Here is an 18,302-nt window from a genome sequence, read left to right as displayed (position 1 = left end):
AGGCTTGAGTTAATGAAATCGTTGCAAGTTGTAAACCGATATAAATTGGTCGTTTAAAGACAAATTGGATGGTTTCACCCACCCAATGGGACTCCCGGACGGTAATAGGGACAATGGTAAACATTTCGGCAATTTTTTTATTTCCAGGTGAAAAAAAGTGACAAATTTAAAAATTGAGGACTAATATCCACGCTTTTTGAGAAATTTTGGACCATTCGGTGCCCGACATCGAAAAGTCTTGAAATTCTAGAGGATACATATCGGGGTCATATAATGTTGTTTGGAACAATATATGATCATTATTTGTTGTCATAAATGTTCGTGGTAGGCTTCAGTCAATGAAATCGGTGCAAGTTGTAAACCAGTAAATTGGTTGTTTAAAGACAAATTGGATGGTTTCACCCACCCAATTAGACTCCCAGGGGGTATAGGGACCATGGTAAACATTTCGGCAATTTTTAATTCCGGCAAAAAAATTCAAATATTTCCTAAATTGAAGGCTAATATACACACTTTTTGAGAAATTTTGAAGGTTTCGGGGCCCGGTATCGAAAAAGCTTGAGATTTTAGAGGATACATCTCGGGGGTCATATAATGCTGTTTGGAACCATTAATGATCATTATATATTGTCATAAACGTTCGTGGTAGGACTTCAGTTAATGAAATCGGTGCAAGTTGTAAACCGGTAAATTGGCCGTTTAAAGGCAAATTGGATGGTTCCACCCACCCAATTGGACTCTCGGAGGGTATTAGGTACTATGGTAAACATTTCGACAATTTTTATTTTCGAGCGAAAAAAAGTCAAAAAATTCAAAAATTGAAGGCTAATATCCACGCTTTTTGAGAAATTTTGGAGGTTTCACGACCCGGTGTCGAAAAGGCTTGAGATTTTAAGGGATACATCTCGGAGTCATACAATGTCGTTTGGAACCATATATGATCATTATATATTGTCATAAATGTTCGTGGTAGGCTTTAAGAGACTAAACGTAGCTAGGGTTGTCAATTCGGGTAAACGGGTCGGGTTTGGGTCATGTAAGAGTTGAATTTGAGTTGAATTTAGGTCGGGTCAATAACAAGTCGTGTTGATTTTGAGTCGGGTTAGTAACAGATCGGGTTGAAATTTTTGGGTCGGGTTAGTATGGTAATAGGTTTGGTAAAATTTTGGTCGGGTCAATAACAAGTCGGATTGAATTTGGGTCAGGTCAATAACAAGTCGGGTTGATTTCGGGTCGGGTTTGTAACAGGTTGGGTTAAATTCGGGTCGGGTTGAATTTAAGTCAAGTTAGTAACAAGTCGGGTTAAATTCGGGTTTTGACAGGTTAAAACGGGTTTGGGTCAATTTCGGTTCAAGTCGGGTTCGGTTCAGGCCAATAATTTACGGGTTACATTCGGGTCGGGTCATCTCCAGGTCAGCTCATGTTCGGGTTCGGGTCTCACATATTCGGGTCTAGGGTTGGTTTTAGGTCGGGTCAGGTTGGGTTTGGGTCACCATTTTTTCAGGTTTAGATTGGTCGGTTTATAATCCGGTTTGATTCGGTATTTCGGTTCGGGTCAACTTTTGATAGTTTTAAACGTAGCTGCCATTGACGCGTATAACGATCATCGAATAGCGATGGCATTTTCTCTTGCTGCTTGCGCTGATGTCCCATTACCATTAGGAGTGAGCAAACCGTACCTGACCAACATTTTAGGACCGGGACCCGGAATTGGTTGGTACCGGGTCCTAAAATTCGGAATTGGAATTGGAACCACTTCAACCGGGTCCTAAACTTTAGGTATTGGGAACCGCCGGGTACCGAGTCCTGGTTCCGGATACCCACTTATGTACATAATTATTAAATTTTAATGCCCTCATATATATATACATAATTATTAAATTTAATACAAAATTAATACTTATTTTGACCCGGAATTGGTTGGTACTGGTTTCGGGTCCAAAAAATTGGGAATTGGAACCGGTTGCAACCGGTTCCTAAATTTATTACCCGGAATTGGAACCACCGGGCCCTAACCGGTTCCGGTTCCAATTTTGGGTACCCGGAATTTTTGTTCACCCCTAACTACCATCAAGGATCCAAGGTGCACCACCAAGACCTTTCCAAACTACTTTGATATCTTGCAGAGGCTTGCCAGGCATTGAGTCACCAGGCTTTCATCACATTCTTTTTGTATAACTGCATTGTTTAAAGATATTAAATTATTATGTACTCGTATTTGATAAATCTATATCTACACCTAAAATTCTGCTTTATATAGCTCAAATCACTAGAATATATTTACTACATATAATTTTAATGATGTATAACATTGCTACATTTTTCCAAATTAAACTTATAAATCACAAACAATAGTAAAATTAGAGTTTATTGGTAGAATTAAAATCTAAAGTGTAATGTGTAACTATTATTTTTACCATCTTCATTCTCAGGTGTACGAGTGCTTGTGAGTTTTAATCTTAATTTGCCCATATTCCAAGGGTAAAATTTAATAGAACTTGTTATTGAAGTTAAGACACAGTTTTAAGAGAAGAACATTATATTGTGTACTATACAAAAATTACGGGGTACATAATAGTGTAGTAAGCTAGCCGTTACGTACATTGTGTGTATGTACACAGTTGGCAGGGCAAATTCAAGACTTTTAAGAGTAGGAATCCTAGAACATGATATATAGAATAGTAGTGACTAATGACTATAGTCATGGGCGGCCCTCGTCATTATTAATTATAGATTCACCCCTACACGTTACAATCAGTGGCGGACCTGGCCTTGTGCCTGGTGGGTCAAGTGACTCACCAGGGCCCAAAAAAAAAATCTAAGATTTAAAAAAAAAAATGGTTTCTGGGAAATGGGGTTTCATGGAGTAGATAAAGCTCAGAAGTTGCTTAAATTGAGAAGAGAGAAAATATCGGGCAAGCTCACGAGCTACTTCAATGGAAGAGAGAAATTGGAGCTGCTTCAATGGAAGAGAGAGAAAATGTCGGGAAAGGGAAACAGAATAGGAGAGAGAAAATTAGGGTAAGTGTGAGAGTTTGAAAAGACGATATGTGAGATGGAATTTGAAAGTTTGAGAGGAAGAGATTTCAGGGATGGCCATGGGAGCTAGGTGATACGAAGGAGATAGAAGATAGGTGGATTTATTTGATATATTGTTTTCTTTTTCCTTCTTTTCATATACATCATTATTATTTTATTAGAATACTGTGCTAGGTGATGCTCTAAAATTGATATACCCTGAAATGAAATGATATTAAATAGACTTGCTTATCTGCAAAAGCAAGAGTACTTCTCCTGATTTCAAAATGTGTCAGTCTCTCAATTTTTAGATTGCTTTCCAAACTATTGAGCCAATCTGAATATCGTTCATTATGCACTACTTTCTGCATTTTCCAAAACATAATCTTGTTTTTTTTTTCAAGTATTAGCATGCTTCTTTTCTTTCTTTGGCTCTTAAAAAGATGAAGCAAATATCCTTAACAGTTTGTGTATTCCTCGTGTAGTTTCAATGGCCACAGTTTGTGTTAGGGTCTTCGATTCTTGCTGTGATGTTGATATAATTGAGCTGGACTTAATTTTGTAAAGGCTTGGATTTGCATGAATTTGACCCAAATACAAATCCTAATGACTGTATTATCCAAACAGGCCCAAATGGGAATTTCAAATGAAATCCGCATATCCAAACAGGCCATAAGAAAATTCCTAGAAATTTCATTTGGGAAATAATTTCCCGTGAAATACAATTTCTTATGGAAAATTATTTCCCTTATCAACCAAACGAGTTATTACTTCATACTGTTGTTTTGTGTCCTCTTGTTGCCTTCGATTCTAGTCCTGCTTGCTTAATGCTTATCAACAACACTTCTGTTTTGTGTCCTCTTGTTGAAGATCATATGCATTTTGCCCTATTTCTTACATTGTTGTTGTTTTTGCGAGTGTTTCGACCTAAGTTTCGTATATTTAGTTGGTTGCATATACTTAATATTTAGTTCTTAATGTTATTTAGCTTCTGAGAAAGAGGGTACAAGAACAGAGGATATATGGTTTCTGGGTTTTTGAATGTATTTTTTAGTACTATTATTTTGTTGTTTGGTAAAAAAATTTTTTACATATTTGGTTATCGATTGTGACTCACCAGTCGGAAATTCCTGGGTCCGCCACTGGTTACAATAGTTACTTCGTATATGGTATATGTCATTAATTTACTCGCATATTCTATGTGATGGCATACATGATACATTATACAATACGATGTATCATGCGTGAGTGTTAATACTTGTATAAGATGTCGAATATTCCAGATAAGTTGAATTTTTTTTAGGTATATACTTCATTGCTTCATAGTATAATATAATGCATTAAAACAATCATTTAGATTAAGATAGACTATATTGTTCTTAAAATAATTGTTCTCTCTCTCTCTCTCTCTCTCTTTTTTTTTTTTTTTTTTTTTTTACATATAAAAATATGTTTTATGATATAATATACTCCGTACCATATTATTGTTGGATTAGTAAAAATATATATTCTAAAGATCATTTTTTTTAGAAGAAGCATATTATTTTTTTTTTTTTTTTTCAATTTTTACATTCATAAATCAATAGTTGATACCCATACATATGTAAATAATATGCGGTTAGTATATGTTTAAAAGTCAAGCTGTTGCAGTAAGGTGTACCATTTTAAGTCGAGCCACATTTATAAGGTTGCAACCCCATACCCTTGTCATACTTTATCAACACTAAAATATACGTCAATGTAACATAATAAGAAAATAAGCGCATAGAGAGCTAGCAATGCTTGGGCATTTGGCAACGTATAACTGAACAAGGAAGATAAGCTAAGCTCAGCTAACTAGCTAAGACATCACAAACAATTCCCCGCACCCACAACTAACTAACTTGATTGCTTATATTCTTTTACATATATTAACATATATACGCTACTCAGCTTCATTAGAAACACAACTTGAAATTTAGCCTTTGCTAATTAAGAGATAGAGAGAAAATGGAAGGCGAATTAGCGATGTTTGAAGGTGAAAATGAGAGTAAAGGATATCCAATTAAGACAATTGTGGTGTTGGTTCAAGAGAATAGATCATTTGATCATATGCTTGGTTGGATGAAGCTACTCAACCCTCATATTGACGGGGTCACGGGTCATGAGTCCGTTCCTTTGAATACTTCGGATCCGAATTCCGCCCGTATCAAATTTGGTGATGGCTCCGTTTATGTCGATCCTGACCCGGGTCACTCCATCCAAGACATCTATGAACAGGTATGTATCATGTATGGGGTGAATTATTATTGGTTATGACTATATTGTTTGTGTAGCTAGGTGTTTGGTTTGATCGTTATAGCTTTTTGATTAAGTGTGAAAAAAGAAAGTTTAAGGGGATATGTCATGCCATTTTTGGTATTAAAGTTGTACATGTGTTGATTTAGATGAAAATATTGTTTAATTTGTTGTCTGTTGAAATGAGAGAAGCTAAAAGAAAAGAAAATTAAGATGCATAACACATAATTATAATGTCATGTATGTTTGACTTTACACAAATTGGAAATATGTCTAAGCTGAGGAGTTATAATCATGTAATGTTAGATTTAACCAAATTTAAATTACCCGTCAATGCACTTGTTATATAAGCATCATTGTACACCTTTTACATATGACCTGCACGAACATTAACATGTACGTTGCACACAAGAGATATCTTATGTAATTTTGGGTCTAGACAAATTCAAAGTCTTTACGCTGTTAATGGTTGAACTTCTTCTCTGAAGGGTCCCACTATGCACCTTGTAAGATTAACAATTTTACAATTTGTTTTTTTTCTACCTCGTAGTGGACTAGTGGCGTAGTAATTTAAAGTAGTTTTGATGATTAAGACTATAGGTTTATTAGGGCTTATGGTAGTTAGTTGGCCTAACTACTTTATGAAATGTTCCTTTAAATAAGAATTGCAAAAAAAAAAAAAACTTCCAACTCTGTTAGCCAATCATGATCATAGATTCATAGAGTAGGACAGTAGGTGATGTGACTTCAAAGTAAGTGAAACAGATCAACAGAAGTTGATATATTGTTAAGGTTAATCTAGGGTTGTCTACTTTTATTCAGAAATTTCGGAAAGGTTAACGAAAAAAAATTGAATTGATGAATTTTAAAACCAACAATCCTGTTTATGGAAAAATTACGAATCTTTTTCTATGACAATTGGCTATTCAATGCGCCATTTTATTTAACTTTTTTTTTATTATTAAAATATAACTAATACATGGTCTGATCATCTAATATGTACATAGATAGTAGTATAATATTTTACTATTAATAAACTCTAGGTTCATTGATAGTATAGAACGGCTTTTTTGACTATTTTAGAAAACCAATGTTTAGATTTTTGGAGAGCCATGGAGCCAAGAATCAGCACAAAAGAAGGAACCCCCAAAAATGCAAGGATTTGCACAGAATGCAAATCGGATCAAACCCGGAATGGATGAAGCCGTGATGAATGGGTTCAAACCCGAACTTTTACCAGTTTACAAGGAGCTGGTAAGCCAATTCGCGGTTTGTGATAGGTGGTTCGCTTCAATCCCTGCCTCCACACAACCAAATAGGCAGTACATCCACTCAGCCACATCTCATGGCTTAACAAGCAATGATAGCAAAAAGCTCAAGGCAGGAATGCCTCAAAAGACCATATTTGATTCTTTACACGAGGCTGGTCATAGTTTCGGTATTTATTATCAACTCCCTCCGGCCACTCTTTACTACAGGTAAGTAGGTAACCATAACTAATTAACTATTACGAGTAACACACATAGAAAATACATTTAACTGTTTAGGAATAACACATAATCAATTATAACAGACACAAAAAATCTTTAACCTTAAACGTCCTTTAACGTGACAAGACTGACAACTTATTATTGGTCGAGACCATGGACTAACAACATACTTGTACATATTTATGTGTGATTCAGGAACCTAAGAAAATTGAAGTACATACCAAAATTTCACCAATTCGATATCACATTCAAGAGACATTGCAAGGAAGGAAAGCTACCAAACTATGTGGTAATAGAACAAAGATACTTAGACTTAAAATTATTGCCAGGGAACGATGATCATCCATCCCATGACGTCTCAATAGGTCAAAAATTCGTCAAAGAAGTTTATGAAGCATTAAGATCTAGTCCTCAATGGAATGAAATGTTGTTCATAATAACATATGATGAGCATGGTGGTTTCTTTGACCATGTTCCCACCCCTGTAGAAGGTGTTCCGAGCCCTGATGATATCGACGGTCCAGCTCCGTATAATTTTAAGTTTGATCGTCTTGGTGTTCGGGTTCCTACCATTTTCATATCCCCTTGGATCCAACCCGGAACAGGTACGTACTACTAGTCCACTATTTTTTTGGAAATTGTACCGTGTACCCTTGAGATTTTGAAAAATGCACCGTGTATCCTTGAAAATTTTCAAATGCACCATTTACCTTTGAGGTTTGCATAAAAATGAACCACATACCCTGATCGTCTTACAAATGCACATATCATTGACTTATTAATTATAATTATGCCCACACACTGACTCATTTTTAGTAGTTTAGTTTATATTTATAGAGTAAAACTGCCTAAAAACATAAATTACATCAAAATTTGAACTTTATCGATCATTCTAAAACCTAAACTTAAAAGTTTTAGAATTTGATCTGATTTATCAATTAAGTTTACTTGATAATTAAATGGTTTAGCATAATACTAATATTACACTGTAACAATTTAATAAAATTTGATGCTTATAGCCTATATTGGGTCTCAATTTAACAAAGTTATCATTTATTATACGAGTCTAGGGGTATTTGGTGCAAGTTCTTACAAACTTCAGGGGTACATTGTGCTGTTGTGCATTTGAAATTTTTCAAGGGTACATGGTGCATTTTTTAAAACCTTGAGAGTACAATTTTCCTTTTTTTTTTATCCTTTTGCCAGATGTGTTATGTTTTTTTCTTTGTGAAAAGGGTTTCCTAATATAATATTCCATATTGTTTTTATGATTCTTGTTAAGTTAATACAAAACTTATGTGAAAATGGGAAATTAAATGCAGTGATACATGCTCCTAAAGGACCACAACCAACATCCCAATTTGAGCACTCCTCAATTCCAGCAACAGTTAAGAAGATTTTCAACTTGAAAGACTTCCTTACAAAACGCGATGCATGGGCTGGAACTTTCGAAGTTGTCTTAAACCGAACCACCCCTAGATCTGACTGCCCAGGTACTAATTACTTTCGTAGTTAGTGCTAATGTGGTGCAACCGTTGTATAGAGTACCTTCTGAGGCTACATGTATGAACTAATTCCTCGACGTGCTTATTGCAGTTACAATGCCTGAGCCGGTGAGACTAAGAGACTTCGAGGCAAGAGAACAGAAGAAGTTATCAGACTTTCAAGGAGAAATGGTACAACTAGCAGCGTGCTTAAAAGGAGACCATAAAAAAGACACTTATCCAAACAAATTAGTTGAGGAAATGAATGTTGCTCATGCTGCTGACTATTGCAACGAAGCCTTGAAGGTTTTTTTACAAGAATGTGAGAAAGCAAGGCTTGATGGAGTCGATGATGACACGGTCATTGACATCGGAGACAATGAAGAACAAGGCATACATATTAAGGAGAAGGATGAAAATTCGCTTGTTCATAAGGTTTTTTCATGCTTGGCTTGCAACAACAATTAAAGGAAATCTTCATGTGATAATGTTTTACTAATTTGGGTGTTTTTTTATTTGAGTGTTTCCTAACAACTTTTACACCGCATATAATGTTAGCATTATGAGTTTTTATTTTAATCAAACAATATAAACACATATGCCGAAGATCTTATGAGAGTAAAGTTGCGTGCATCTATCCATTCATTTTCTTTTATCCAACGTGACGGGTTTTGGAGGCAAACAAGATAAATTTGATGTTGAAATTTATTTAAAAAAAAATAAAAAAAATTAAGTATAATTAATTTCCCTCACCACGGTTTACTCCTTTTGTCAATTACTTGTTCTCTAGGTGATTTTAGTAATAAGAATGTGGTATTGTGGTTAACTACACTCCAACTTACACAATAAAATTAGACTTCTATGAAAATCAAAAAACGTGAGAAAATGCAACTAAATTATGTAAAATGCTACTACTAAATTGTTTTTGTGAATATAGCCACTAATAGAACAATTGATGTTACCAACTTACCTCTTAAAATGATCCAAGTGTTAGAAATGATAATGACTAAAATGAAGAGTATCCTTCCACACTTTCTTGCCTAATTAGTGTATTTAATCATTGCACGCTAAATCTAAGGAATATGCTAGAGGAACATACAACTATACAAGTATATTTTCTAGGTGTTACTTGAGCCTTTCTTTGAATTTTATGCCTATTATTATTATTATTATTATTATTGTCAAATAATATAAACTCCTTCATCAGAGTGATTTCCATTGATCAATATTTATAGGGTTACAATGAGAAACCTAATCATATTAGGTAACATAAGATATGTATAGATATCAAAGATAATCTTATACAAAATATATCCTAAACCTAAGATGAGAGATATTCTCTATCACACCCCCGCAGTCGGAGCGGGAGAAAATCGGATGCTCAGACTGGATCTGAATCACGCATCGAGCGGTAAGGATAGTATGGTAACCCATGATCAAAAGGGAAGTAGTAGACATGTGCCGGTGATGACGTTGAGAAGCAACGACCACGACCTACCTAGAGTAAAGATAAGCACTGCTAGGCCGGAGGAGAAGGAGAAGAGCCGCACATAGACTTGGGCTAAGTTGCAGATCCAGAGAAGAAAAAGCTAAGGGATCAAACCACCATCAGGGAGAAGAAGACACTACACTACTATGTGAAATCACAATTGAAGAAAAACAAATAAAATTGCGCAAGAAAAAAAGATTAAATTCCACCGCTCGAAATTAATCAATTCTCAAAAGAGAAATCTAGGTAGCAAGAATCAATACTCCACATCCAAGTGCTGCAACAATAAGAGGAGCCAACTTGATAGCAAAAGAGATGTGCAAAAGTTGACCTTATTCTGGTATACCACCACCAAAAACAAAATCTATGTGATTATGTGTAGAAAAACCAATGGGGCAATGTAAGAATCATTGTTGGTCATGAGGAGGTGGAAATAGAGTGCGGCACATGGAGTAGGTTGGCAAATATTGGTACTGCCAGTAGTGGGAGGCGGTAGTGTATGCGATTGCCACCAATAATGATGGAGGCGGCTTTCGCGGTTGCTACTGTTGGTGGGAGGCGCAAGCTAAGGTTACATAAAGATTCTAAAAAAAACTTTGAAAAAAGAAAAAAATATCTACATGTGTGTTTGCGGAAGCATAAAAAACTTTGTATATCCCGCCGGTGGGTTTAATTTTCTAACCCACCGGCAGGGTGAGAATTTTTGTATATGATCCCAAGATCTCCTAAGCTGTGATACCATATCAGAAAATATAAACTCCTTGATCAAAGTGATTTCCATTGATCAATATTTATAGGGTTACAATGAAAAACCTAATCATATTAGGTAACATAAAATATGTATAGATATCAAAGATAATCTTATACAAAATATATCCTAAAACCTAAGATGAGAATATTCTATGGATATTCTCGATCATACAATGGTTAAATCATGTTAACGGCCTTTTAATATTGAAAGATAATGGAATTTTTTTTAAAATTTGAGTATTATCTAATCAGTTATGCCAATTTAGTTATCAAGCTACGCTAAAAGTTAATTCCTCGAGAGACATAAAAGTTTAAATCTCACGATATATATTGTACGTAGTAGGATCTGTTCTGTTTACCTTATTTTCACTATTTAAGTTCAATAAACTTAGATAAGTTTAGTTTAGAAAAAATAAGTTTGATTAGGATTACTCAAGTATAAATTATTACTAAAAATAAGTCCTAATAAGTTAAATACGTAAAAATCAGGTGAATAGAACACACCTTAATTAAGTTCAAGACCGGTTGACAATAGCTAATCACTCCTCGAGTGATCGTATGAAAGGTTGTCCAACTTAAACGTTTTGCACAAGTTAGGCTGTCCATTCTCACAATCGTCGATTAACAACCAACTAAAGCCTCAAAACATGCATCTCTCTTTTCCGTTATGCAGCTGAAAACTTTGTAGCATATGGATCCCATATTATAGTTGTCTTTGCCTACGAAATGCAGTTTAGGCGGGTGCAACAAGATTGTTTATTTTTTACAAACTACAACAGAATTCAACCAAAAAAGAAACAATAATATTGGAGTATTCATGTATATTATTGTTATTTATTAATGTACCATACTATATACTCCATATTGTTATGTATATTTTGGTACGCAAGCTAACAATTTTCAGAAAATATATAATTGTACAAATTTACAAATACACTCAATTAATTACGTCAAGTCCCATAAGAAATCAAATTTAAGCACGTACCTTCATTAACAAGCTAAGCTAAGCTAGACAATCAGCCAATCACTCCTCTTTATAAACTCTTCCGTTTTTTTCTTTTCTTTTCCTTGACACATTAACAACATTACTCATAGAAAAGGAGCAAAAAAAAGAGTGATTCGAATTTGTTAGAGTTACTTTTAAGGTATGGGTAGTGATCAAAATAGCGGCGGGAGTAGTATGTATCCGATTAAGACCGTGGTGGTGTTGGTGCAAGAGAATAGGTCATTTGACCACATGCTCGGGTGGATGAAGGGGATCAACCCTGAAATAAACGGTGTCACGGGTCAGGAGTCGAACCCCTTGGACACATCGGATCCTAACTCTAAAAGGTTCGAGTTTGGGGATGGGTCTGTGTACGTCGACCCTGACCCTGGTCACTCCATCCAAGACATTTACGAACAGGTAAACTTCATTGGTCACTACTCACAACAAAAAAAACTAGCATGTTTTAATTTTAGGCTAGAAATCTCCAAGATGAGGTCTAAAAGACTTGAACCTAATCAATATTTTTACAAGCCAAAATAAAGTGAAGTTGCTGTTATTAAAAGAATTATGTAATGAGCAGGTATTTGGTGAGCAGTGGAGCAAAGAATCAGCAGAGAAGAGGAAGGCCCCAACAATGCAAGGATTTGCACAGAATGCAAACAGGCTCCAGAGTGGGATGGAGGATGCCGTGATGAACGGATTCAAGCCGGATCGTGTACCTGTTTACAAGGAGTTAGTGACACAGTTTGCAGTTTGTGATAGGTGGTTTGCATCAGTCCCTGCATCCACACAGCCGAATAGGCTGTACGTGCACTCAGCAACCTCACACGGTTTAACAAGTAATGATACAGGGAAGCTCATTGCAGGGTTGCCTCAGAAGACCATATTCGAGTCCCTAGATGAGGCTGGTCTCTCTTTCGGTATCTACTTTCAGTACCCTCCTTCCACCTTGTTCTACAGGTATATAGCCATCAGAAAATCAGAATTTAAGCAAATCTTTTGTCACATTAGTATAAACATTTCTTCTCTGTTATTGGCAGGAATCTTAGGAGGCTGAAATATGTGCCACATTTTCACCAATTTGATCTAGAATTCAAGAAGCATTGCAAGGAAGGGAAGCTACCAAATTATGTGGTGATTGAACAAAGATATTTTGACTTGCTAGCAGTGCCAGGAAATGATGATCATCCCTCTCATGATGTTTCAGTGGGTCAAAAATTCATCAAGGAAGTTTATGAAGCATTGAGATCGAGTCCTCAGTGGAACGAAATGTTGTTTATTATCACATATGACGAGCATGGTGGCTTCTATGATCATGTTCCCACCCCTGTGGAAGGGGTTCCTAGCCCTGATGGCATTGTTGGTCCTCAACCATATAGCTTTGGATTTGATCGTCTCGGTGTTAGGGTTCCAACTATCATGATCTCTCCCTGGATTGAACCTGGAACAGGTACCTATCAATATTTTGAATGTTTTTTTTTTTTTTTTTTGCTCTGTTCATCGATATTGTTGACTAATGTAAGTTGGGAAATGCAGTGTTACATGGACCTTCAGGGCCACATCCTACATCAGAATATGAACATTCTTCAATTCCTGCAACTGTCAAGAAGATCTTCAACCTGAAAGAGTTTTTAACTAAACGCGATGCATGGGCTGGCACTTTTGAAGGTGTAGTTAGCAGAAAAACTCCAAGAACTGATTGCCCAGGTAAATTATTCTGAAAAAAACAACCGTAAAAGTTGATATATGTTTAATTATTGAACACCCACAAGTAAACAAATTCGGAAAAGTTCAGGTACACCCAGAAAATAACAGGTGAAGAGAATCAAGCTTAACTATTAGAAAGGATTACTCCTAAGAAAATGTGCTAAATCATCAAAGTTTTAGTAAGAAAAAAAAATCATTGAATTTCTTAGACCATTTTGGATAAATGCAGAGACTTTGCCGGAGCCAGTTAAATTGAGAGCAACTTCAGCGTTGGAAGACAAGCAATTGTCTGATTTCCAAGCAGAGTTGGTGCAAATGGCAGCTTGCTTAAAAGGCGATCACAAGAAAGACACCTACCCAGATGCTTTAGTTGAGAATATGACAGTTAAAGAAGCAGCTGAATATGTGCAAGAAGCATGGGAGATTTTCTTGCACGAGTGTGATGAAGCCAGGAAGCGAGGAGCAGATGAATCCACGATCATTGATGTGGGTTCATCTCAGAACACTCGCAGATCACTGAAAAGCAAGTTACTGTCTTGCTTAGCTTGTAACAACTAAACTTTTCTAGCCTCAGAATTCTTTTCTACTACATGCCAGATGAATTTGGAGGACAATACTGGAGAATCAGTGAATTGAAATTCTTTGCTATGTAAAATTACTTCTATTTATACTTTCCCGAGTATTAATAGTTCATTATGATGAAGATTTCCCTTGTAACTGTATAGTACTCAGGCATTTTACAGCTAAGCAATCTTCATACTAGAAGCATTTTATAAGAACTCAATTAACAATACCAAACATTCAATCATCAAATACAAATGTTATAAGCACAACTGATTAGAGTGATCAAGCATGGCCTAGTCTGATTCAATCAGGGTCAAACCTAATTGGCACAATTTATGGGTGATCATGGGCTATAGGCCCGTCTGAAAGCACCTTCAAAATTAGCCCAATCGATTGGCCCAATTAACCAACATGGGTTAAAATTTCAGCCCAAAGTGTGGCCCGTACGGACACATCCGACCAAATCGAGTCAACTTTATAGGCCCAGGTATAGAGCATGATGAGATCCATAACAGACGCATTCATTTACGCAGCATGTGTGTGCATAGACAGCGAAAGCAAAAGATCAAGACATTAAAAGAGGAAACAGAGTTGTATTGAAAAAGACAGAAACAGAAACTGCTTTTTCATTACTATAATAATGCATTCATTAGACAAATCAAAGAATTTTTTATTGGCCAGTCAAAAGAAAATGATTATAGTTACTTCAACAGAGATTCCTGAATCAAGTATGAAACAGCTGTGGTTACAAGTTACAACCTCCTTCCTCCATCCAATCTCCAGAAAAGTAAAAGACAATGAAAAAAAAGTGTTGAATAACTAAAATAAGGGGACAAAAAATAAATGTGAAATTGCCAACAAGAGATATGAACTATGACAAGGAAGTATCCCACCGACAATGGGTTGAAACTTGGGATATTTAAGATGCCCCACTAAAGAACAAAAAAAATTGGACATTTTTTTAACAAAATCAATAACTTAATTGCCAACCTTTAAAGTAAACTATGATTTGATCTGTTCTGTATACTAAATCACAATAGATTAATTTTAAACTTTGAGAATCAGATAGTACCATAAACTCGATCATGGTTGTTGCTGAGCATCCATGTAACCGGCATCAACAAGCACCTTTTCCCTCTTAGCTGTTTCTACGTCCTCATCAACCATCATTTTCACTAGTTGCTGGAACCCAACCTTAGGCTTCCAACCGAGGACTTTCTTTGCCTTGCTGGCATCACCCTTCAGATTGTCGACCTCAGATGGCCTGAAGTACCTCTTGTCAATCACCACGTGATCCCGCCAGTTCAATCCTACATACCCAAATGCAGCTTCCAAGAACTCCTCAACACTGTGAGATTCCTCGGTAGCCACCACATAGTCATCGGGCTTTTCCTGTTGAAGCATCATCCACATTGCTTCAACATAGTCTCCTGCAAATCCCCAATCCCTTGAGGCTTGCAAATTACCCAGGAAAAGCTTGCTCTGAAGCCCAATCTTGATCCTGCCAACAGCACGTGTGATCTTACGAGTCACAAAGTTCTCTCCCCTTCTTGGTGATTCATGGTTGAATAAAATGCCGTTGCAAGCAAAAATACCTATGAAACGAAACAAGTAAAAAGGTTATTCACCATTACTAGAACTGCCACAATGAAGAGTAGCTACAAGCACTTCAATAGTGCAAGGAGTATCAAATTGAAACAGTCGGCCCATCACCAAGGTCCTCTAAATAGAATACAAGTAATAATTTTCAAGTATACTAACTATAATTTGAAAAACCAGGATTATATGCTCAAGAAAGCAAAAATGATGCGTCTTACATATTTCTTGTACACCAAACAGGCAAACACTCAATAATATATCAAATTGATCTTTTCTCTTTCATGCTCCCAGAATTGGAGATCAATTATATGAATTCAGATCAATGATTGATTCTCGAGGAATCTGTAGGATCCATTGATCAAATGGAACGAGAACCAAATCTTGCTTAAATGCACAAAACACGTTTCCATTTCCCACATTTTAATATAATAAACCATGAAGCATGTATATAAAGTCCTAATCATGTTTATAAAGTTCTAATCATGATCTTACAATTTTTAAAGTTCTCTCCCCTTCGTGGTGATTCATGATTTAATAAAATGTTGTTGCAAGCAAAAATACCTATGAAAGGAACAAGTAAAAAGGTTCATTCACCATTACTAAGAGCTGCCACTATGAAGAGTAGCCATGTGCACTTCAATAGTACAAGGAGCGTCGTATAGAAAGTCAACCCATCACCTAGGTCATCTTAATAGAATTCAAGTAATAATTTTCAAACAAATATACAACCTATGATTTGAATAGGACTATTAGCCCGAGAACTAGAGAAGACAAATATGATGCATCTTACACATTCTCGTAGACCAAACACTCGATAATATATTAAATTGATCTTCTTTTTCTATCATACTCCAAGAATTGGAGATCAATTACATGAATTCAGATCAATGATAGACCCTCATGGAATCTAAAGGATCCGTTGACTAAAAGGAACAAAAAAAACCAGATCTTGCTCAAATGTACAAAAAACATTTTCATTTCCACATTTTAAATATTAAATCATGAAGCATGTTTATAAAGTTCAAATCATAAATCAGTAGCAAAAAGTAAAAAAATAACCCTTTACATCACAGAAACAATGCAGTTGAGAGTTCAATCATCAAAAGCAAAGAATTTGAGTAAACTATCCACTCATATCCAAGTATCAAAACACAAACAATAATGCCTCAACACAGATAAAATACCGAGAAACCACATTGATCCTCAATTCCTTCTACTAAATCAATTTATCGTTATTACTGCCCAAGACCTCGGATCAAATCTTGTTTACACCATTGTCTTTGATGGAAGCTAATGCCTTAACCCAAATAGTAGCTACTATCTAGAATTAAATTGACCCCAATTCCTCCCACCATTTCTATTGACCAACACTACACAAGACATCGAATCAAATCTTGTCACCTACATTGTCTTTTATAGCTCTCTAAACAGCACAAAAACTAAAGCCTCAACCCAAACAGCACCTAGAACCCAAATTGAACCCCAATTCCTCCCACCATTTCCATTGACCATTACAACACAAGACTTCGGATCAAATCTCGTCTACAACATTGCCTTCTATACCTCTCCACAGACTAAAAAATAACATTTCCATTTCTCTAAAACTCACTTTCTTCTAAAATGCAATTAATTTCTCAATCAATCAAACAAAATGCCATTAATTTCTCAATCAAACAAACAATCAAACAAAATGCCATTAATTTCTCAATCAATCAAACAATCAAAAAGCTCATCAATTCAATAAACCCAGAAAAACCCACAATCAAAATTCCAAAATTCATCAAAAAAATTAAAAAATTACCATAAGCTTCACGGTAATTGACAGTGTACCAATGAGCAGCACACTTAGCAACAGCATAAGGAGACCTGGGATGAAACGGGGTATCCTCCGCCTGAGGCGGCGGCGTAGATCCGAACATCTCCGACGACCCGGCTTGATAATACTTGATATGGGTCCGACCCGTTTCAGCAATATGAGATCTAACAGCTTCAAGCAATCGAAGCGTACCAGTAGCAACAACATCAGCAGTATAATCAGGGATCTCAAAAGAAACAGCAACATGAGATTGAGCAGCAAGATTGTAAACTTCATCAGGTGCAATTGTATCGATCCAACGACGAAGAGAAGAGGCGTCGGTGAGATCGGCGTAGTGCAATTTCATCCTAGCTTTGTTGGCATTGTGTGGGTCGATGTAGATGTGATTGATTCTTTGGGTGTTGAAGTTTGAAGATCGTCGGATTAATCCGTGGATTTCGTACCCTTTTGAGAGGAGGAATTCGGTGAGGTAAGATCCGTCTTGGCCGGTGATTCCGGTGATTAGGGCGACTTTGATTTTGGGTTCGGAGTTTTGGGGGGTTTCAGTGGGTTCCGCCATTGTTGGAGCTTGTTGAAGGTGATGGAAAGGGCGGGGTAAGGGAGGAGATAGAGAGAGAGAGAGAGAGTGAATGACGAGTTTTGAGGGGAAATGATGGGGGGATTTAAGAGGGAAGAAAGGTGAGGGGGTTAGTGGGGAAATGAGTTTGGGAGGGAAATAGAGGGGAAGATGTGTTACAAGATGGTGTCCCACTAAGGCTAGGTAGATCCACCGTCGTCGTCGGGGGATCGAGACATGGTATCTTTATTTTTTTTTAAGTCGGTTTGAATTGAATCGGGTCAATCTATTGTTGAATTATTTTATTACAAAGAAAAATCTAATCTAATTTATATATATATATAAAGGAGAGTTTTTTCACGAGTTTTACTGAGTTTTGAGTAGTAATATAAAATTGAATCACAAAAAGAAAAAGTTTTAAAGGTCGAATAATGAGAAATAAAATGAGATGATTCAACAATTATTAGTTGTCTTTGTAATAGAAAAGTTTTTTTTTTTTTTTGAATTTTTTTTGTACAAATCCCAGTTCAATAATGGTTCTAGAACACCAATAAGGATTTATTA

General features: G+C 36.1%; 3 protein-coding genes across 3 annotated transcripts; 2 read left to right on the top strand and 1 right to left on the bottom strand.

Annotated features, from left to right (window-relative positions):
• The first annotated feature begins 4,462 nt into the window (after positions 1 to 4,462).
• LOC110720421 (non-specific phospholipase C4-like) lies at positions 4,463 to 9,288 on the top strand. Its single transcript, XM_021899453.1, has 5 exons — positions 4,463 to 5,277; positions 6,394 to 6,773; positions 6,981 to 7,390; positions 8,108 to 8,278; positions 8,382 to 9,288. Exons 1-5 carry the CDS (start codon positions 5,008 to 5,010, stop codon positions 8,735 to 8,737), a joined length of 1,587 nt encoding a protein of 528 aa, XP_021755145.1. The 5' UTR covers positions 4,463 to 5,007; the 3' UTR covers positions 8,738 to 9,288.
• Positions 9,289 to 11,575: 2,287 nt separating this feature from the next.
• Positions 11,576 to 13,915, top strand: LOC110720417 (non-specific phospholipase C4-like). The gene is made up of 5 exons (XM_021899450.1): positions 11,576 to 11,913; positions 12,077 to 12,456; positions 12,537 to 12,946; positions 13,033 to 13,203; positions 13,433 to 13,915. The coding sequence occupies exons 1-5, from the start codon at positions 11,656 to 11,658 to the stop codon at positions 13,759 to 13,761; spliced, it is 1,548 nt and encodes a 515-aa protein (XP_021755142.1). The 5' UTR covers positions 11,576 to 11,655; the 3' UTR covers positions 13,762 to 13,915.
• Positions 13,916 to 14,415: 500 nt separating this feature from the next.
• LOC110720419 (GDP-mannose 4,6 dehydratase 2-like) lies at positions 14,416 to 18,094 on the bottom strand. The gene is made up of 2 exons (XM_021899452.1): positions 17,168 to 18,094; positions 14,416 to 15,362 (listed from the first exon to the last, which is right to left on the bottom strand). Exons 1-2 carry the CDS (start codon positions 17,739 to 17,741, stop codon positions 14,851 to 14,853), a joined length of 1,086 nt encoding a protein of 361 aa, XP_021755144.1. The 5' UTR covers positions 17,742 to 18,094; the 3' UTR covers positions 14,416 to 14,850.
• Between the last annotated feature and the right edge of the window lie 208 nt (positions 18,095 to 18,302).

This window comes from Chenopodium quinoa, unplaced genomic scaffold, assembly GCF_001683475.1.
Source record: "Chenopodium quinoa cultivar QQ74 unplaced genomic scaffold, ASM168347v1, whole genome shotgun sequence".
Classification (NCBI taxonomy): Eukaryota; Viridiplantae; Streptophyta; class Magnoliopsida; order Caryophyllales; family Amaranthaceae; genus Chenopodium; species Chenopodium quinoa.
This window is presented reverse-complemented; position numbering and strand designations above follow the sequence as displayed.